The 22,426-nt window shown below is 46.0% G+C and overlaps 1 protein-coding gene across 2 annotated transcripts in view; it reads left to right on the top strand.

The window, feature by feature from the left end:
- Positions 1–22,426, top strand: part of ACO1 (aconitase 1) — a 104,125-nt gene that overhangs the window by 62,913 nt on the left and 18,786 nt on the right. For both annotated transcript variants that reach the window (XM_073552465.1, XM_073552464.1), the window contains exons 14-20: positions 8,079–8,235; positions 8,500–8,624; positions 11,379–11,483; positions 12,358–12,500; positions 15,545–15,692; positions 15,796–15,918; positions 16,074–16,265. In XM_073552465.1, coding sequence (XP_073408566.1) covers positions 8,079–8,235; positions 8,500–8,624; positions 11,379–11,483; positions 12,358–12,500; positions 15,545–15,692; positions 15,796–15,918; positions 16,074–16,265 — 993 coding nt within the window. The remainder of the gene's footprint in view (positions 1–8,078; positions 8,236–8,499; positions 8,625–11,378; positions 11,484–12,357; positions 12,501–15,544; positions 15,693–15,795; positions 15,919–16,073; positions 16,266–22,426) is intronic.

Genomic DNA, 22,426 nt, shown 5'->3' with positions numbered 1-22,426 from the left:
CAAACTTCCGTATTGTCGTTGCACAGGCAGGTACGGGAGGGTGGCCTACAAGGTATCAGACAAACTGTTAGTGAAGATGCAGGAGCCGAGGAACAAATGAAGGAGGACGACTTGATGGACGCGCAACAGTCAGGAGATGAAGAGGTTGTCCGTGGTTGGCATGAGGTGACGGAGGAAACTACTTTGAGTGTTCCCTACCTTCAACACACCATGGACTTGGACCTCATGGAAGCGCTTGACACAGGAACGCCTTCTTGCTGCACTATCTTCAACATGATGCCAATATTCTTAGGGTTAGAAATAGTGCTGACTTTTAGGTTTCCACTCTGTTCTGTCCAGATGTAGATTCCGCTAGATGCTTCCCCCAGCCCCTTGGAAAGGGATGCATTCTGGATGATCGAAACACGCTTGTAGACATTCTTAAGATTGTTTTCCCCATGAGAGCAGTGAGGCACACGGTGTGCATCCCAGTTCTAGACATCCAACCCTGGCAACGTCAAGGCGTCATCGCAAAAACATTAGCAGCAGTGTAAATGGGATAAGCAATTTCTGGGAGTCGTTTAATACTTTTTTTAGACCAGACCCTGCACCAGCAGAACAGAGTACAAGTCTGACACGTTGTGAATGACTGGAGAGGATGGTGCAAGAGTACCTGGATCTCAATATCCATGCCATCAGTGGGGTGGTTGTACCTTTTTACATTTTGGTGTTAAAAAATGGAAGAGAAACCTGACCTCGCCTGTCACACCTTGAAGGTTTTGTCATGCCCTGCAGCCAACATTTTTTCTCAGAACTTGTCTTCAGCACTGCTGGTGATGTCTTGATGGATAAGCGCATCCGGCTGTTCCCTCAAAGTGTAGACTTCCTAACCTTCATGAAAATGAAAAAGTCATTGATCTCCACTTACTTTGACACCCCTGTCGCAGACTAGGCAGACGGTATTTTTAGTGTCATGCATTGATCTCGCGTTATTGCAGTCTGTGCTATCTTTGTTGTGTCTTCTGTGCCTTCTGTTGCTTTTTTTAAATTTGGAAACTCAGTTGGGTCTTCATCTGGTGGGTTGTGTGTGGTGGAAGGTGTGCCAGAGGGATGTTTATAATATTTAATAATAATAAATCTTTATTTTTATATAGCGCTAACATATCCGCAGCGCTTTACAGTTTGTACACGTTATCATCGCTGTCCCCGATGGGGCTCACAATCTAAATTCCCTATCAGTATGTCTTTTCGAGTGTGGGAGGAAACCGGAGAACCCGGAGGAAACCCACGCATACACGGCGAGAACATAACCACTGAGCCACCGTGCTGCCCACTCTGTGGAAATGGTGTCTGACAATTATTTTTTTAAATGTAGGTCTTCCTCTGTTGGGTTGCATGTGTAAGTAGGGCTCCCAGACAGGCAGACCTGCACTTACTTTCTGTCAGCTTCCTGTGTTACTTTCCTTCCATTTTTCTACCAATATTACTGTATGAAACTGATTTGTGCCATCTGAGTGGGGCTGGAATAAAAAAAGAAAAAAAAAAATACTGGAGGTGTTGCATGAGGTATCAGGGCTCCCAACTTAGGCTGGTTTCACATTTGCGTCTATTTGCACAGCGTTTCATCCGCAGCAATCTGTATGCATCATGTTTCCCTATCTTTAACATGGTGTATGCAGGGGCATGCGTTTGCATCAGTTCACATACGTCAGCGTACGCATGCATTGTACTTTCGGTGTGCGGCGGGTCCAGCGAACACATGTTGGATTTTTGGAAGCGGCAAAAATCTGTCAAATATGCGCATTCATGCGGATGAGTGCGTCAAAAAACGCATTACTGTGTATGGGAACGCATGCGTACACAAGGACATGTGTACGCATGCGTTCAAAACACATGCGTTTTTCACATAATCATGTCCGGAAAATGAGACGCGCCCATTGGGTGTGGCATGCGTCAAGGAAATTCTCCGAACACATGCGCTGAAAACCGCAAACGCAGCGGTTTTTGCTGTCGTATGCGTAAGATGATGCGGATAAAAACCGCTGTGTAAACATGCGTTTGTATGCGTTTTAACATGCGTTTGCGCATGCAGATGATACGCTGCGCACAAAAATGCTAATGTGAACCTAGCTTTAAAAGGCTTACTTCTTAACCACCAGGTCCTCATTGAAATTTCAATGCTGTAAATGCTGGTCCAGACCCTGATACCGCATGCATGACCCATGGCTGACTGCTGCTGTGCAATTTGCAAATATCTACGGTCGGTGAATTGATGCCACTTTTTATGATGTCTGTCACTAATTTTAGTTGTTTGGGAAGCTTTTTGTCACGCGTTAAGGTGTTCTGTATACGTGTGGTTTGGCCTCCCATTAAATCTAATCGTTCGGCGAACATTTTCGGCGAACCAAACGTTGAAAGGTTTGCTCCTCTCTAAGCACCCTCGCCTTTCTTCCTCCAAACAAACATCATCTATAGAGATTATCAGTATGACCAATTCTTTAAAAACTGAACACCAGGGAATTTCAAAGTTGCATGAAAAACATTTTTTTTTTTGTATTAAGATATTCAGACCAGTGTCTCAGGTTGGTAGAAAAAAAATTTGTATTTAATTGAGTAATCAAACCAGTTATATACTCATTCAAAAAAATAGGTAGTGGTGGTCTAAACACAATATATCAGAATGTTTACTGTAGGTGGCAAATGGTGAATATGATGACTCCTTATAGAGATGCAAAGTTTGCATGTGGCCTATAAGTATTGAGGCCCACAAGTCAGTAAGTAATTCTCATTCCTTCAAACAAAAAAAAAAAAAACATACAGGTGTTTTAGAATATCATCAAAGTTAGTTTTTCTCCTTCGTCTCATTGGGGGACACAGGTACTGTGGTGTATGCTACTGCCACCTGGAGGCTGACACTGTGAACAAGAAATAAGGTTAGCTCCTCCGCATACACCCTCGCCCCGGTTGCGGGCGGAAACCAGTTTTCTGCTTAGTGTCCTCTGGAGGCACACGCAGTCTGGACTCTCCCAGACTTTTTTTTTTTGTTTTTTCTCTTGCTTTTTTACTATGAAGATGAGACGGGGACAGGGGCGACGGATCCTATAGAAAGGGTCCGATCTCCCCAAACAATCAACGGGCGAGCACGCGTTGAGTATCGCCTCCGCATATCCTTTCCCGCACCGAGGGACATATCTGGGACTTTTCCCCAAACTTCTATTTTTCTTTTTTAATTTTTTCGAAGATTAGACAGGGGCAACGCATCCTATTGAAAGGATCCAGTTTCCCCAAACCATCATTGGGCGAGCACGTGCGAGTATCCCTCCATGTATCCTTTCCCGCGACGTGGGACGTTATGCTGGACTTAGCCCTGTCCACCCCTAGGTATTAAAACCATGGGCTTGCACAGAAGCACAAGACTAGTCTGTGCGGCCCCCATTGCTCCACCAACACAAGACGGCGGTGCTTGCATGGCGGCGGACAGTCCCTCTCCTCGCCCCTGCAAGGTGGACGGCATTGGGTGCCTGCACCGTCCAAAAGAATTACACCATCCCCTCTACCTGGTGGCTGTATGGAGGGCTGGGGAGGGCCCTGGGCAGCGTTCTGGGAGAGGCTCCAGGCAATCAGGGTATGGCTGCAATCCGGCAGTCCCCATTCCCCTTCCTCCTCCCTCCCTACTACCTTCATGTGGCTCATCAGTCGGGGGCCACGGATGTGGAGGGCCGCTAGCACCAATGGAGCGGCTCATAGAGGTACCGGCGGGATCGCCAGGTTAGCGGGGCCGCCAGGGCACGGGGCAGTGAGAAGTTTAGTCCACGGCTTCAGCGTGACTAGGCCGCGGGTGGAAGTTCTGCCCCCCCCCCCGCGTGACGTCATATCCGGCGCCGCCCCCCGTTGTAGAGCGGGCGCCGAACAAATTGAGGCCCTGGCTTCAGTATGGGGTAGGCCGCAACCGGGAGAGGACATCTCCGCCTACCCAGAGGAGAAGGGAGCGCCACAGAAGCAGAGGCAGGAGCGTGGGGGGACACAGGATCAGGGTAAGTGCGACCCTGACCCTGGAGCCGCTCTACGTGCGTTAGAGGGTTATCCTCCTCTTCCTTCCTTCCCCTCAACACTCATAAATTGTGCCTATCAGCAATATGACTGGAAAGAGAAAACCGCACACGTTCCTTTATGCCACATGCATTTCCTGTGGGGCTATGTTCGATAAAGTTATGTGAAGCCTGTGACTCCGAACGCGCCCAGGAGTCCTCCCCTGCGACGGAGCCCAGGGGTCCGGATCCCCCGGAATGGGCGTTATCACTCTCGCGGTCAATGGCTTCGCTTACAAAGGCAATCGAGACCCTACAAGCCCCGGATAGGGGCAGAGACGACGGCTCGCCTGTTTGGGAGGGATCATCCACCTCACAAGAGCTTCCGGCCTGCAGGGGCCCACTCTCTCTAGGCAGGCGCATAGGAAGAGATCCTACACTGCGTCTCCGGGCCCCTCCGGTGCTTTGGCATCCGTGAGTGTGGCGTCTCCTTCACCGTCACCATTTTCCGGGAGCGAGCAGAGTTCAAATTATGACGCAGAGGAATCCCTGGACCTGGATGCTCCAGGGTGTCGGGAGACGGTTGACAGTCTCATCGAAGCTGTCAATCAGACTTTGGGTATCGAGGATGACGTCTCCCTAACCTCAGGTCATAAGGTGTCCTTTAAGAGGGCCAAGCGACCGCATAGAGTGTTTAGCACTCACCCAGAGTTCAAGGACATAGTGCAGCGTCACCGGGAATGACCAGACAGGCGTTTTTCGGGCCAGAAGACGCTGGAAGCCAGAGTGCTGTAAGAAACGGGTGGAATCTCCGGTTGTGGATCCCCCAGTGTCACACTTGGCCTCAAAAACTTTGTCATTGGTGCCTAGTGCTTCCATTAAAGACCCCACGGATCGCCTCATAGAGAGCTTGGCCCGCTCGGTATATGAAGCATCGGGATCAGCACTCTCTCCCTCATTTGCGACAACATGGGTAGCCAAGGCCATGATGTCATGGTCAGAATCATTAAATAAAGACCTTTTGACGGAGGTGTCTGAAATAGCAACTACTTAATCAACGTCTCCTTAGATGCGGCTAATTGCGCAGCAATAGCCATTAGGAGAGCCCTGTGGTTAGTTAAGGTTGTGGCTGGCTGATTCGATTTCCAAGAAATCCTTGACTTCCCTGCCTTATCAGGGTAACTGCCTATTTGGGGAAAAATTAGACTAACTCATCTCGGATGCTACAGGGGGAAAAAGCAGTTTTCTCCCGCAGCAGAAAATCAAACTGCCGTTTCTTCAGCCTCAGGCACGCTTTTGGGCGTTTCGCAACCCTGGGTGGATGGCAGCGACCAGTTTCTCCGCTCCAGCTCGCTACAACCAAGACAAGGATCGTCAGGTCACGTATAGGGCCTACCCGCTGGGCAGGATGCGAGCCAGCCTGCCCAGGTCAAGGGGAGCCAGATCCCAGAGACCCTCAGCTAAATGACTCAGGGCATCCGTTACCCAAAGACAACAGAGTAGGCGGCTGTCTACTCTGGTTCTGCCACGTCTGGGTCGCGGTAGCACGCGACGCGTGAGTGGCGGAATTAGTGTCATCCGGGTACAAAATAGAATTTGTCAAATGTCCTCAAACGATTTTTTTTCTTTCCTGGCTTCCCAAAGCGGACTCCCAAGCAGAGGCATTGCTAGGAGCCATCGAGGTACTCCAGCGCAACGGGGTCATTGTCCCCGTACCAGAGTATGAGAGAACTCAGGGTTTTTATTCCAACCTGTTCGCTGTCCCCAAAAAGGACGGGACAGTAAGGCCGGTACTGGACCTAAAGCTCCTGAACAAGTTCATCAGGATCAAACACTTTTTCGGATAGAATCCCTTCGTTCAGTTATATCGGCCTTGGAGCAGGGACAATACTTGGCCTCGATCGACATCCAGGATGCTTACCTGCTCATCCCTATTTTTCCTCCGCATCAAATATTCCTGCGTTTCGCAATCCATGGTTGGCATTTCCAATTTGTAGCTCTGCCTTTCGGGTTAGCCACCGCCCCCTGAGTGTTCACGAAGGTAATGGCGGTCGTCATGGCCATTCTACACTCTCGGGGCATAGTTGTCTTGCCGTACTTAGACGACCGCTTGGTGAAAGGTCCGTAATTTCAGGCATGCAATGAAAATGTCAACATCACGCTGGATACCCTATCCCGCCTAGGATGGTTGATCAACGGGAAGAAGTCATCCCTTGTCCCAGCTCAGAGGATTTCTTTCTTAGGGATGATTTTCGACACCTCCCGAGGGTTGGTAGTTCTCCCTCAGGGCAAGGCTCTAGCGCTCCGGCAGGAACAACAGGAAGCACGCCTCCCGATCAACTTGTTGGAGATACGAACGGTACAGTTGGCACTGCAACATTTCCAGCACTTTCTAGCAGGTCGTCCTGTCCGTATTCAATCAGACAATGCCACGGCAGTGGCTTATGTAAATCATCAAGGGGGCACGCGAAGCAAAGCAACCATGTGCGAGATGGAACACTTACTTCGCTGGGCTGAGGTCCCCACTCGGTAATTTCAGCAGTCCACATACCAGGCGTGGAAAACTGGGCGGCGGACTTCCTCAGCCGGCAGGATGTCGTACCCGGGGAATAGGCCCTGCACCGCGAGGTCTTCCAGCAGATTTCCCAAAGGTGGGGAACACCGGATGTAGATCTGATGGCCTCCCGGGTGAACGCCAAGGTGCCCGTGTTTGTCGCTCGGGACCGGCGAGCGATCTCAGTGGATGCGTTGGTTCTGCCATGGAACCAGTTTCGCCTTCCATAATTGTTTCCCCCTGCTGCCTCTACTTCCGAGGGTCATCAGAAAAATCAAAACAGAGGGGGTTCCGGCAATTCTACTTGCCCCGTCGGGCATGGTACGCGGATTTAGTGCAGCTTCTCGCAGACGTTCCATGGCGTCTGCCAGAACGACCAGACTTATTTTCTCAGGGGCCGATCTGCCACCCGAACTTAGGGGCCCTGTGTTTGACGGCATGGCCCTTGAATCCTGGATTCTGACCCAGGCGGGGTTTGGGCGTGAAGTGGTCGCTACGATGGTTAGCGCCTGAAAGCCTACCTCAGCAAAAATTTACCATCACACTTGGAAAGTCTTCTTCGGTTGGTGTCGAGATCGCGGGCTTGCTCCTCTAGATTCCTGGGACCTTAACTGGCTAATAGGGTGGGTGCTGTGTCCCCCAATGAGCGTCTCGGAGAAAAGGATTTTACGGTGAGTACTCACAAAAATCCATGTATTTCAGTTCAATACAAAAAAGTGAAACTCATATTATATAGTCATTACAAACAGAGTGATCTATTTCAAGTGTTTATTTCTGTTAATGTTGATGATTATGGCTTACAGCCAATGAAAACCCAAAAGTCATTATCTCAGTAAATTAGATACTTTATACCACCAGCTTGAAAAATGATTGTAAAATCCAGAATGTTGGCCTACTGAAATGTATGTTCAGTAAATGCACTCAATACTTGGTCGGGGCTCCTTTGTCATCAGTTACTGCATCAATGCGGCATGGCATGGAGGCGATCAGGCTGTGGCAGTGCTGAGGTGTTATAGAAGCCCAGGTTGCTTTGAAAGCAGCCTTCAGCTCATCTGCATTGTTGGGTCTGGTGTCTCTCATCTTCCTCTTGACAATACCCCATAGATTCTCTATGGGATTATGGTTAAGTGAGTTTGCTATTCCATGATAATGGCCTAATTTACCGTAGTTAGAGCTTGATAGGGAATGAAGCCTACCAGGTTCCTTTGTCCCCGGAGTTTATTGCCCACGTGTTCGATAAAGTGTCTGTTGAATGACAGGCTCTAGAGGTCCAGATATGTCTTTCTCTCCAGCATCGCAAGAAACGGTCAGGTATAATTTTATTCCTTCTGTGATATATGATGGCTTATTGTGAAGTTACTTGAAAGTACAGGTACCCTTTAATGAAAAGCTAGTCCACGTTATCATCTATGGTACTCAGGGACAAGGTATTGTGAAATTACATCTAGGATTGTAAAGAGCAGGCTAAATCTTGCTATCTGTAGACTTACAGCTGACTGCTCTTTTACTATTTGTAGGGAGATCTGGTTGCTGTTGGTGTCTTGTCTGGTAATAGAAATTTTGAAGGTCGTGTTCACCCAAATACTCGCGCAAATTACTTGGCCTCTCCTCCTCTTGTCATTGCCTATGCCATAGCTGGAACCATCAGGATTGACTTTGAGACAGAACCCCTTGGTAAGTCTTGCCAATTTGTCATGTCTTGCCTGATGATGTTTAATGTTCCTCGTTATCTTTTTGCTAAGCATTTTTTGTGAAGGCTTTGAAGGAGATTAAAAAAATACAATAAAAATTGTGTGATATTGGATAAATCGCTGCCATACTGGTCTTCAAGAACATGACACAAAGATAACTGCACCAATTTATTGCTTTTTTTTTTCCCCCAGATTGAAGATGTTTTGCTGTCCTCTTTGTCTGATCTTTTTTCCACTAACTTCATAGGTGTGAATGCTGATGGCAAGCCAGTGTTCTTAAGGGATATCTGGCCCACAAGGGATGAAATCCAGGCTGTGGAGCGCAAATGTGTGATCCCTGGAATGTTTAAAGAGGTCTATGAAAAGATTGAGGTATGAATCCATCTTTAGTGTCTGCTAGTTGGGCATAAAGAGCAACTTTGAGTGTCGCAGAGCTGTGATAGTGTCTGCATAAAGTCAGTACTTAGAAAATACTGACCATCAGTATTTATAAGCCAAATCCAGGAGTGGAACATTCAGAGGAAAAGTATAATAGAAACTCGTCACCACTTCTGGATTTATCACCCAATCCTGGTTTTGGCTTCCAAATACTGATGTCAAATACTGAACGTTGCCTTAAAGTAACTACCGTATTTTTCGGACTATTAAGACGCACATTTTTCCCAAAATATTTTGGGGGGGGAAAATGGGGGGGGGTGGTGTCTTATAGTCGGAATATACTTACCAATAGTGTGGCGGCAGCAGGAGTAGGGCAATTCTGCTGCTGTCAGACGCGGGGCAATGATCACACTCCCTTCCCAAGCTGGTGCGGCAGTATTCGGCAGTTGTGCGGGGGCTCCACTGACATTTTCCGAAAGTCTGGCGCCTCCTGCACTTCCATTGCTGTGATGGGTGGCCTCCGGGAAAATGGCTGCTGGAAGCAGCACATGCCAGATTGAGATCTCTGCACCGAGATCTCAATCTGACCATGCGCCGCTTCCGGCAGTGATTTTCTCGGAGGCCACCGCATCACAGCAGTGAGGATGTGCGAGTCTCTGTGCTTTCACAAAATGTCGGCACCACTGAACACCGACGAACCTGCCGCAGCAGCCTGGGATGGGATTTCCCGGGGGCCACCGCTTCACAACAATGGATGTGCGGGGCTCTGGGTTTTCAAAAAATGTTGGTGAAGCCCCCCGCACCATGAGCACCGCAAAACCTGCTGCACCAGTCTGGGATGGGAGTCATATCATCGCCGCGCCACCGAACACTCCCTGTGATCACGCTCCACAGGCGCTACTGATTTCCCCCGGTAAGCTGAATTCAGACTGAAAGGGTATGTGCACACTTTACGGTTTCTGCTGCGTTTCCGCAGCGTTTTTGGCTCTGCAGAAATGCAGCAGATTCTGCTGCGTTGTACAGTACCTTTTTTTATTTCCATAGGAAATAAAAGCTGCGCACATGCTGCGTTTTTTTCCGCGCGGTTTTGCTGCAGTTTTCAAAATGCAGCATGTCAATTGTTTGGTGCAGAAACGCTGCAGTTTTACACCTCATCCATTATGAGGTGTAAAACCGCAGGGCAAAACCGCAGAAAAAACGCAGATAAACCGCAGCACTTTGTCCTGCGGATTTCCTGCGGTTTTCTCTACAAAATCCGCAGAGATAAAAAACTATGTGTGCACATACCCTAAGACGGACCCCCATTTGACACATTAATTTTTTTTTCCCTATTTTCCTTCTGAAAATTTGGGGTGCATCTTATGGTCCGAAAAATACAGTATATCGTTTTAACTTTTATTTCCTAAATTAATGCTACACAGGAAAATAAAAAGAATTACTGCAGAAATTGTACTTGGTACTATAGGAAATCACAGTATAAAAAAAGGTACTAAAATCTTAATTCATTAAATATTATTAAAACCACATTTCCTGCCATCTCCCATCTCCGTAATGTAACAATCTGTCTTCATTGAACACAGATTTTACCCGTGAATTGAGAACTTTTAGAATGATCAGTTGTGGAGGAAAAAGCAAATTTCTCTGAAAAGACATATTAGAAAGTTTCTTGTTTTCATGTGCATTATTTATTAATTTTGTGGTATAAAAAATTAAAATAACTATTTAGGCTGCACTTGGACTGCAAGAAAATCATTAACAAGCGGTGAAAAATGCTTGTTTCATGATTATCTTGAGGTGTAAACAGGCTGCTGATCACCCGATGAACAAGCAAAACACTTGTTAATCAGGTGAAATGATGTTTTGCGCAACACAAAAGATCATGGTTCTCAGCAGTTCATCATTTGTAGAAATAGGATTCACACTGTTGAGAGCTATGGCAATCTATGCACACTGAGCGAACTAGTATAGGTTGCTCAGTGCGCATTGTTTAACTTCTTCGGCCTGTCTAAACAGGCATTTTAAATGACTAGCGATTGGTAAAACGTTACAGATCGCTGGTCTGATCATGCCACAGGTTGATCCTTGTAAACTGACCCTAAGACAGCACCACCTTTTTTTTGGTAGGTTGTATTAGGTACTGCAAATCGGCCCCACTCACTTAAAAACAAAACTAAGAAATTGACTTGTATTCGTGTGTAGGAGAAAAGGAAATGGGTAAGTGCAGTGATCACAGAGGAGGTGCAGAGTTTTATTCCTATAAAAAACCTTTTCTTCAGAAATGGGGACCTGGCACATCCATTCTTGAGATTGATGATGTCCCATAACCTCTTTATGGTGTGATAACCAATATTCAAATGTCTTGAAGAGGGTGTTGTTTCCCCCCAGGAGGACATAATGCAGGGTCTGCTATCATGATTGCAGTTATCCCATCTTATCCATATTTCAATGGTCCACTATTAAGTCCAGATTCACTGGTCCGTGTTTTGGACTGTTATGCTTTGACCGGCCGCACGTCTCCTGATCCGAACTTACACAACCTCATAGGCATATATAGTTGATTGGATCTGACTGAAAGAGAATTGAGCTAAAAAACGGTTTCTGATTTACATTTCACTGACGAGGGTAAAGATAGCTGAAAGTTCTCCAAAGTGTGTCTCTTTAACGCTGGCAGTACCACTATACTATTATAGTACGGGGATGCATCCACCTTTTTGAGTCATTTGAGTATAATTCTGTTCTGTTTTGCAGAAAGTCAATGAGAGCTGGAATAACCTGAAGGCACCTACTGAAAAGTTATACCCTTGGGATCAAAACTCAACATATATCAAATCCCCACCTTTCTTTGATGAATTGGTATGTATAACTTTTGGTACAGATAGTTTTTATTCCTGATGAAGTTGAATTTTAAGTATAAATGATTAGACATTACAAACAGTAAAAGTGAACTGCGTAATTGTGCTGATTGGGAACAATGACTGGAATAACCAATTACAACCTCTGTACAACACTATGGGATTTGTGGGACATAAAAATAAGCTACAAGCGAAAGTTATATTTTAGTTACATATGTGACAGAATCAATCTCTTTTTATCCAAGATTTGTACAGGTAACGGATAGTGATGAGCGAACGTGCCCGGATGCTAAGTGTCTTTATTCAGTGTACTCTAATAATATGTTCAAGTCCCCACGGCTGTTCGACAGCCGCAACACATGCAGGGATTGCGTAACATTCAAACAACCCCTGTATGTGTTTTGGCTGTCGATCAAGCGCGAGTAGAGTTGAGCGACTTGGGTCAGGTTTCATGAAACAAAATTTGTTTTAGATGAAACTGGTCCGACTAGGGCAAAAAAAGTCGGAGTTTCGTCCGAAACCCGACCCCAATGCAAGTCAATGGGAAATAAAAGTCGGCATTGAGCGAATGACATTCATCCACTCAATGCTAACTTTTATTTTTCGGACGAAACTCCGACTTTTTTTGCCCTAGTCGGACCAGTTTCATCTGAAACAAATTTTGTTTCATGAAACCCGATCCGACCAAAGTCGCTCAACTCTAACCGCGAGTCATGCAAGCGGTGAGACTTGAACATATTATTCGAGCACGCCGAAGTCACTCTGTTAGCACATGAGCATGGCGGATAAGACCTTATCCCAGCACGTTCCCTCATCACTAATAACAGTGGCTATCACGTACAACTACTCAACTAAGCACTATCTGTTTTCACTAGACAATGGAGCTTGTACCTTCTCAACCAATCACTGACGCTTATGTCCTCTTAAACTTGGGCGACTCCGTTACTACCGACCACATTTCACCTGCTGGAAACATTGCGAGGAACAGCCCTGCAGCCCGATACCTAACTAACCGAGGGTAAGCTGAACAGTCTACCGCAGGTACTGATGGAATTTCTGAAAAAGCTGTACAAAACGCAACCACCATTTGTTTCTGGGTAGCTATAGAATAGTTTGTCTATTAGAGATTTCATGGGAAGGATTGCAAATGAATGATTTTACATGAGGAGGTGGCTAACCTAATTATAGCCTAATTACTAATTTATTCTCTTGTGATTGTTAAATAGTTTGAGAGTGTGTAGCACCCTTTATCCATATTTCCTATTAAAGGGACTCCGTATGAACAGTCATTCTGTACTGACAAAGTAGTGCCGCTTGGTGCGCAAAGCCGTCACCAATCATTTATAATACATCTTCCCACCTTGTTTTACTTCTATCTCCACTCTCTTTTCTTTAAGAGCTCTGTCCTTCTCTGGCTCTATGAAGTTAGAGATAGGTGGAAAGGTGTAGTTAAATGATTGACAAAGAAGCGCAAAAACAGGTGAATAATCTGGTTTTAGGGTCATAAACAATACATTGTTTTAAATAAAGCACGTATAGGAAAGGCATTCATTCAATCTGAAAATCCCCCCCAGACTCCCATTTGAGGATTATCTTATCCAGATCTCCTCCCCTTACTTTGGGTCTAACCAATTCCACCATGGTGAAGGAGATGTCACTCAGTCCGCCAACTGTATTGTAAAGGTTCCCATGGATTGTAATGAATAAGAAAATGCTCACACAAGAATTGAATTTACTAAATTGATTTACTATATAAATGATAAGATTAAAATATAAAACTATAAATACATATGCATTAATCAGAAACAAGCATTATTCATACATTACATTATTCAGATAGACGTCGACCAGTCATCCTCCAGGAGCCAAAAAGAGAGAGAACATGTGTCCTAGTTCTTTTTTAAAATATCCAGCTAAAATGTGTGTCCAGCCCCACCATGTGGGGAATGATGTCACAAGTCTATTGTCCATTGGCTATAAACACATCCCCTCAATACCTGTTTTAACCAGTATATAATACAGGAAGCTGGAGGAGGGGGCCTCATGTGTGCCACATGGCAGAAATACAGCAAGCTGGAGGAGGGGCTTCGGAGCACATGATAACATCCATGGGGAAAGTTAACACACCCAATCTAATTAGGGTAATTGCCTTGAATATCAATGGTCCTTTGTTGATGGATAAACAAATGACCAGTAATTTACATTCCTTTATCTTAAGTAAGTTTCAGTGACCTTTTGCTTACTCATCTCAGTGTATATTATATTAAACTGATTGAAACCATATAAAAATAACTCATAGTATACACCAACATGCACCCCATTTATATGGCGAGCCACTGGTGTATCCCTTTTGTTTCTAATGTCACTACGGTGTTCTCTCACCCTAAGTTCTCTTTTGGTTTTCCCAACATAGTCCATGGGACAAGTACATGTAGCCTTATATACCAAGCCCATGGACCTACAGTTTCCAAAGTCTCTAATAGAAAAAGTCCTACCATTGGCCACACTACCTTACCCTGAACGATCATGCCACATCTGGAACAATTTCCTCATTTATAGAAGCCCAGAGACTTCCTATCAAGCCAAGTACCTGCCTTCATTGGTCTCTGATAGAGGCTATAGACTAGCCGATCCCCAATCGAGCGACCCTTCCTGTATGTAATACTTGGTTTAGCAGACACAAATTTACTCACATTGGGGGTCTAAGAGAATCCCTCAATGTTTCTTTATAACCTGGTACACTTTCAGATTGCGTATCAAATGTTCCAAAGAGTCTAACCAGATTTTTTTGATCATCAGTCTGGATCTTATTAAGGAGGGATTGCTTATCAACAGAAAAAGCCTCATTTAAAGGTCCGTCCAGCACATTGTACGGATATCCTCTAATCCTAAATCCGTGATACAGATCCCTAGATTGTCTGTCTTCTAAAGGTACCCAAGTCAGATCAGTTCCTTCTAATTCGAAGGAACTGTCAATTGGGTATTCCTTTCTTAAGAGGGACAGGATGTTGACTTGACCACCATAGCAAGCTATTTGTCACAGTGGGCTTCCTGTATGTGCATGTGCTGATGCTTCCATCATGTTCTTTAGAAATTGTCAAATCTAGAAAATAAATACTCTGACCATGATGCTCCGAAGTGAATTTCAGACCCATTGTGTTTATGCTCTCAACGAAACGGATGAAACCATCCTCTGGGCCAGACCAAAATATCGTAAGTGTATCTGGTCTAGGGGCTGATATAAGGATTCCACCAACCCTCACCCTCCCCACCAAAGATATGGGTTTCATCCCGCCAGCCCAGGAAGATGTTAGCATAAGTAGGAGCACAAGGGCTCCCAATCGCAGTACCCCTGAGCTGGTGGAAAGGGGCTGAATGAATGCCTTTCCTATACGTGCTTTATTTAGAACAATGTATTGTTTATGTAGTTAAGTGATTGACGCCCGCCATGATGCACAAAGCGCTTGTTCTTGGTTTGAACAGTCATTCTGTGCTGACAGTGTTCCTTAAAAGTATATGAATACAATGGAAAACCTTATCTATTAATCATAGTAAAGAGCGTGATTCTCCCTGGCGGTCCAACTCACGTGGATTTCACTTGACATTTTCTACATTTTTGCTTCTTGAGGACTCTTTGGGTGATTAGCGCGATATCAACCTAATCCCAGATGGATGGATCAGCACCTCAGAAGACCTTTTAGATGTGTAGGGTCGCCTTTAATGGACAACTCTTTAAATCTTGTAATAATACTCGGTAGTCCTTGGTGAGTTAAGGCCTTGTTTGTTGGCAGCTTGTCACCAGATCTTGCCGTTTTCTGATAGGATCTAGAGCTCTGATGTTAGTCTGGGGTAGCAATGTGATCATATTGGATTTTATCCTTTTGTTTCTTTCAGATTCAGCATTTGCTACTTTTAGAATCTCCATACATTGATCCTCATGTTAATCATCCTACAATATGACTTAGTTTTCAGCAAGTGGTCATTAAGCCATCAACTGCCTGGTCTACGGCCAACTTCAACTGTGGTGTAACTTAGTTGTCATCGTATCTGTCTTTTTCATAGTCTAACACCAAGGGAGTTCAATTCATATGGCTCTCGGCGGGGTAATGATGCTGTGATGGCAAGAGGAACCTTTGCCAACATTCGCTTGTTCAACAAGTTCATCAACAAGCAGGCCCCATTAACCATACACTTTCCATCCAACGAAACAGTAAGTGGATGCCGTTCAGATACTGTCTGTATAAAAGAACATCTACAGAATTGCTAATCTTGGGATGTTTGAACAGCTACATAAGGTTTATATTTTTTCCTAGGTTGATATTTTCGATGCGGCTGAAAGATATATGCAGGCTGGACAGAACTTAATCATTCTTACTGGCAAGGAGTATGGATCAGGAAGCTCCAGGGACTGGGCAGCCAAAGGACCCTTCCTCCAGGTACGTCTGATCCAGAAAATGCTGGCACCAATAGATATTTAACTTTTATGAGCACATCATTAGAACCTTAGTTTAGCCATCATTTTCTTCTTGCTCATTACAATGAACAGTTTGGGTTCTATTAAGGATATAAAACTGTTTCCATTCTCCCACAGGGAATCAAGGCTGTCCTTGCTGAAAGCTATGAACGTATCCACCGCAGTAACCTTGTAGGGATGGGAATTGTTCCTCTTCAGTATTTACCTGGAGAAAATGCAGAAGCTTTGGGTCTAACTGGGCAAGAGCGTTACACCATTCTCATTCCTGAAGAGAAAGACCTCCGGCCAGGCATGACTGTAGAGATCAAGGTAAAAAGGCCCGTAAAAACTTGCAAAGATGAAAGTGGAGATGCCATTATGGATAAATATATTAATACATGTATTATAGTGGTCCTCAAATGAGAATACCAAAATCAGATAGTACTTATCGTTCCTGGGGCCAGCACTGGCTGTATGGCGCTCCTCTTCTGTATTGGCACATTGGCTGAAGTGATGCGTGATGTCAGTTGCTTGTGCCGTTGACATCAGTAGGGCCTCTAAACTCAATGATTGCTAGTAACATTGATGTGTGCCATCGACATGACGTTCCCACTGCAGCCACATTGGACAGGATCCATGGCCATGAGATGTCACTGGATCGGTAGAGGGCGAGAACTATCTAATTAGATTTTACATGAGTGCTAAGGTTTGAGAACCACTTTTTTAAATATGGGAAAAACATTTTTCATTTGTCTAGAAGAGAGGAACAGTATGTTGCCAGTAAATGAAATCAGTGAGCAAATGATCAACTATTTAATAGATGGGAAATCACTTTCAATGTCGGGAATAATCCTTTAAAATGTTCACATTACTTGAGGGGTACGAGTTTATCTGTCAGGAGTTTTGGTAACTTACTGCTCAATCATGATCAGTTGCAAGCAAAGGCCTGGCTGATACACATGGCCATGCTCCTGCTGAAATTAGCTTAGTTACTCACCGATAACGGTGTTTCTCGGAACCCATGACAGCACCACGGAGAGAGGGGATCCGCCCATCCTGGACAGGAACCTACAGATAAAAAGGGCGGTACCTCTCCTCCGCCTTCAGTTGGTTACAGAGCATCAGAGGGTCTCCAGATTAGTTAAACAGAAATATATACACAACATTATAATATTGCTTATTATCAAGAAGCACCGTGCCTAAACGGAAACACTCCACAGACCGTAAACCGTGCTCACCACACTCGTGAAGGGGGGGGAATAAGCGGGTGCTGTCATGGATTCCGAGAAACACCATTATCGGTGAGTAACTAAGCTATTCTCTCTCACCCATGACAGCACCACGGAGAGAATTAGAGATTGGTAGCTTAGGGAGGGTCCACTGCCTGAAGGACCCTTCTTCCGAAGGTCAGGTCAGACATAGAGACTAGCTCTAAATGATAGTGTCTGAAAAGAGGTAGAAGGTGTTGGCCGGGTGGCCACCTTACAGATCTGTTCTATCGATACCTCGGATCTTTCAGTCCCCGAGGTCGCTACTGCTCCTGTGGGATGAGCTCTCAACCCCTCCGGAATGGTATTCCCACTGGATGTATATGCCAATCTTATCCCTTATCCATCTTGCCAGGGTACTCTTAGATGCTTTGAGTCCCCTCCGAGGTCCATGGAAACACACAAAAAGAGAGAGAGAGAGCCTTCCTTCCTACATCCTTTGGTGGCCTCTAAATACTGAACTAGGCACCTCTTCACATCTAGGGTGTGAAATCTTTCTTCTCCCCTATTCCTGGGATTTGGGTAGAAGGAAGGAAGGACTACCTCTTAGGACCTATGAAAAATGTGATGCCACTAAAGGTAGATATCAGGCTTCAAGATGACCATCTTCTAGAATTTTGGTAAATGGTGGTGCTGTTGATAGAGCCTGAATATCGCTCACCCTGTGAGATGATGCTAGTGCCGCTAGAAGCACAGTTTTAATGATATTAAGGGGAGCTGACTGGATAGGTTCAAATGGGGGGGACCTGTTAGTGCAGATAGTACGAGATTCGGGTCCCATGATGGTAATTTCAGGCTAACTGTTGGCCTAGACCTGGTTGCGGCCCCGATAAACCGCGCTACCCAGGGAATTGCCTGCCACATCCTGGTTATAAAAGGCACCTAAGGCCGCTATCTGTACTTTCAGTGTGTTAATCACCAGTCTCTGCTCTAAGCCCCTCTGCAGAAATTCAAGAATTTTGTCAATCTGGACTCCATCCTGGACCCTGGAGGTGGACAGAAACTTCCTTCAAGTTTTCCCATAGGCTCTTGTCGTGACCGGTTTCCTACTCTTTTGTACTGTAGAAACTAGGCATTCAGAGACCCCCTTTCCCTCAGCAGTGCCCTTTCAAATTCCATGTGTTAAATGGAGGTTCACTGCTCGAGATTGTAACACTGGTCTCTGAGACAGTAGGTCTGGGAGATCTGGTAGGACCCAAGGGTCGGTTATTGAGAGCATTCTCGACCAGGAGAGCCAAGTTCTTTTTGGCCAGACGGGAGTCATTAGTATCATTCCCGCTCCGTCTTCTCTGACTTTCCTTATGACTGCCGGAATGAGAATGATCGGGGGAAAAGGCATACATTAGGCTCTGTGTCCACGGGAGCATAAGAGCGTCCAGGGCCCGAGGATTCCCCCTGGTGTCTAGGGAACGAAAAAAGGCTTCACTTTTTTTGTAGTTGGCATACAGGTCTATGTCTGGGGTTCCCGACATTTCTACAATCTGCAGAAAAAAGGACTGTTTTAGGACCCATTCTCCCTGGCGTAATATGGTGCGACTCAGAAGGTCTGCTCTCCAGTTCTCTGTTCCCCGTATGTGCAGTGCCGAGAGAGATACACGGATAGGGTGAGGATTTTGGAAGGCGTGTTCATTAGGGCTCGGGACCTGGTTCCTCCCTGGTGATTTATATAAGCCACCATCACCTGATTGTCCGAAAATATGCGGACATGATGATCTCACAGCACGAGTAGGAAGTGTGTTAAGGCGTTGCCTACTGCCCGAGTTCCTTTTGGTTCGAGGAGGTTTCTAATTCCTGGCCTCCCCCTTCCCTCTGGGCCACCCTGCTGTTCATGTATGCTTCCCATCCTGTGGGACTGGCATCCGGGGTAATTATAAGTGTGATTTTTTTTTTTTTTTAATTTTTTTTTTTCCCAAGGAATCACTTTGAATAGGTTGTCTTTGTTTCCACGCCAGGCTAGGAAATGAATAGTTTTAGAATCTAAGGCAATGCGGCCCCTTAAGTGACCCTGTAATGCTAACTGGCTGGCTAAGGCTAGTTTCACACTAGCGCTTTTGAGCGCAGCGACGGCCTGCGCACGGCCGCCGCTAAGCCCCGCCCCCTGCCACGCCTCCACCGGTAGCTCCGCCTGCCGGCGCATGACGCTGCAAGCGTCCTGCGTCCTCTATCTTTATCACTGGGGGCGCAGGCCGTGCGCAGTATGCGTTTGGCGGCGCATGCGTCCTTTTGACAGTGCGCCGACCTGCGCCAAACGCAACCTGCAGTTTGGTTGCGCCGGCGCACCGTCAAAAGGACGCATGCGCCGGCGCACCGTCAAAAGGACGCATGCGCCACCAAACGCATACTGCGCACGGCCTGCGCCCCAAGTGATAAAGATAGGGGACGCAGGACGCATGCAGCGTCATGCGCCGGTAGGCGGAGCTACCGGCGGAGGCGTGGCAGGGGCGGGGCTTAGCGGCGGCCGTGCGCAGGCCGTCGCTGCGCTCAAAAGCGCTAGTGTGAAACTAGCCTAATACATCCCATTGGAGATGTCTCGTATGTAACTTTGCCCATTGGACCGCCCGTAGGCAGATAGAGAGAGACCCTAGTAATGACATTGCTCTTCTTAGTGTCATGGAAGGGTTCTGAATCGCTCTTGCTACCATTTGAGCGATGCTCTCTTTTTTGCGGTCTGGGAGGTATTGCGCTAGGGTGTTTGAGTCCAGTGTTAGTCCTAGGAACTCCTGACCATGCGGACTCCAACCTCAATTCTCTCAGGTTCAGAAGCTAGCCGAGGTTCTGTAGAGTGTTCATCACTCTGTCCCTCTGTTCTTTGCATTTTAGGGGTGAGCCACTATTAAGTCGTCCGATATGGGATTATTAATTTGTCCTGCTCCCTTAGGCGGGCCATCATTTCTGCTACTAGTTTTGTGAATACTCGTGGGGCTATAGATATGCTGAACGGCAAGGTCCTGTATTGGACCCTTTTTATCTCGCCCTCTATAGTGACCGCCAGTCTTAGGCTGATTTCACACTTGCTTTTTTTTGCGCTGTATTTTAGCGCTAAAAAATGCATGCGCCTTTTTTCCCTATATTTTGCATGGGATGCGCTTATGTGCGCATACACATGCGTTTGTATGTGTTTTTACGCGCATGCTTTTTTTTGTGGTGTGCGCTCGGGCGCACAAAATGCATCCTGTTGCATTTTTTGGGCGTCCGACTTGCCTCAAAAAAACGCATGCGAGCGCAATGCGTTTTTTTTACAGCAAGACACCCATTATAAGTCTATGGGTGCGCATTGGCATGCTCATGTATGCGTTTTTTTGCGCATGCGTTTTTTTGTTGACCATTGGTTTGACAATGGAAATTAGGGGTTTGGGTTAGAGTTAGGGTTAGTTAAGGGGGGTTAGGGTTTGGGTTAGGATGGTTTGGTTAAGGGTTTAGGGTTAGTTAGGGTTTGGGTTAGGGTTAGTAGGGTTTGGTTAAGGGTTAGGGTTAGTATGGTTTGGTTAAGGGTTAGGGTTAGTATGGTTTGGTTAAGGGTTAGGGTTTGGTTAAGGGTTAGGGTTAGTAAAGTCATGGTTTGGGTTAGTGTGAGGGGCCAACTAATGTTGGAAAAAACCGCAAACGCGGTAAAAACGCACTAAAAACGCATACAAACGCTGTGGTTTTTTCATGCATGCACATAAAAATGCTTGAAAAAAACACAGCATTTGTATGTGTTTTTTCCATGCGTTTTTTTGCAGGAAAAACGCGCTGCAAAAAAAAATGCAAGTGTGAAAGTAGCCTTAGGTATTTTCTGGAGTGATAGTACGCGTTGCTGAGATCTAATACTGTCCTGAAGCAGTGTGGGAACAAGATTTTGGTAGTTCATTTGATTGACTCCATTTTGAATTTTTGTTTTTTTGACAAACGTTTAGACTTTTCAAATATATAATTATATATAGAGTACCGTCCGGTTTGGTCACCAGAAAAAGAGGGGAATAGAAGCCCCTGCCCCTCTCCTGCAGGGAAACCTCATGGAGGACTCCTTCCTTTATTAAGCTTAGAACCTCATCTTCGAGAGCTTTTGTTCTCGTATAGAGGATCTTAGTGGAGTTACTACGTATTTTTTGAGGTGGGAGAGAGAGAAAAAGTCTATCCTTAGGCCCGAGGCTATCAGAATTAATAACCAAGGACTGTCCGAGATTTCCTTCCACAAACTGTTAGTTAGAAGGTTTCTTGTCTCGGGATAAGTTACCAAAGAGGACCTCCCCTCGGTGACCTCCTCTGAAAGAACTTTATGAAAGGACCTTTTTAAAAGCTATAGGCCCCAGGTTTGGGCATCCCTTCATTTTATCCCCTTCCTTTGGAGGATGTGATCCAACGTCTCCCCGAATAGGAACTTCGTTTCGCAGGGGATCGAGCATAGCTTAATTTAAGCTTGTAAATCCCCTGGCCAACATTTGAGCCACAACTTTCTCCGGGCTGCGTTTTGACAGGGCTGCCACTTTGGATGATAATCTTACTGAGTCGGCTGATAAGTCCGCCGAGAAGGCCGCCTGCTCCCCTTATTCTTGGAATAGATTCCCGAATCTTTTCCCCTGGGTGTACCTTCCCTCAACTATTTATCTAGTTGATCCACCCATACCATAAGGCTCTGGAGGTACATGTTGCCGCCATTGCTGGCCTATTGCTTCCCAAGCACCCTTGAGGAAGGTATCTGCCTTTTTATCTAAGGGGTGATTCAGAGTACCCCTGTCCTCAAAGGGGAGTGCAAACTTTTTTTTTTTTTTGAGGCCTTGGCGACAGCTACTTTTGGATTTTGAGGCCTTGTCCCAAGATGTGGACACCCCTTCGTCAAAGGGATATTTCCTCTTAAGGGAAGGGACTGCCTATCCGGCGCTTCCCTTTTTTTTTTTTTTTTTTTTTTCCCCCCCCTGTACATTCTCGTTTAGCAGGAACACCCTGCGTTTCTTTTGGCCCAGTCCCCCAACATTATGTCCTGGACTGGCCTATCAGGGCGAGGGTCTGCCACCCCCATGGTAGATCTTACTGCCTTTACCAGCGTGTCTACTTCCTCTAGGGGAAAACAATGACTGCCTCCCGTTTGCTCGTTTGAGGATGATGAGCCGTCGTCCAAGGTATGTGAGGTAATCTCTGACGTCGAGACATGTGACTGGGAACCCACTATGGCGTCCCTCCCTTTAACTTTTTCTCCCCCATGTCAGGGATGAAAAAGGGGGGGGGGGGTACTCTGAACTGATT

Source organism: Dendrobates tinctorius, unplaced genomic scaffold (genome assembly GCF_039654945.1).
Source record: "Dendrobates tinctorius isolate UK_male_01 unplaced genomic scaffold, ASM3965494v1 ptg000191l, whole genome shotgun sequence".
Taxonomy (NCBI): Eukaryota; Metazoa; Chordata; class Amphibia; order Anura; family Dendrobatidae; genus Dendrobates; species Dendrobates tinctorius.
Note: the sequence above shows the minus strand (reverse complement) of the source record. Positions and strands in the feature narration are given on the sequence as shown.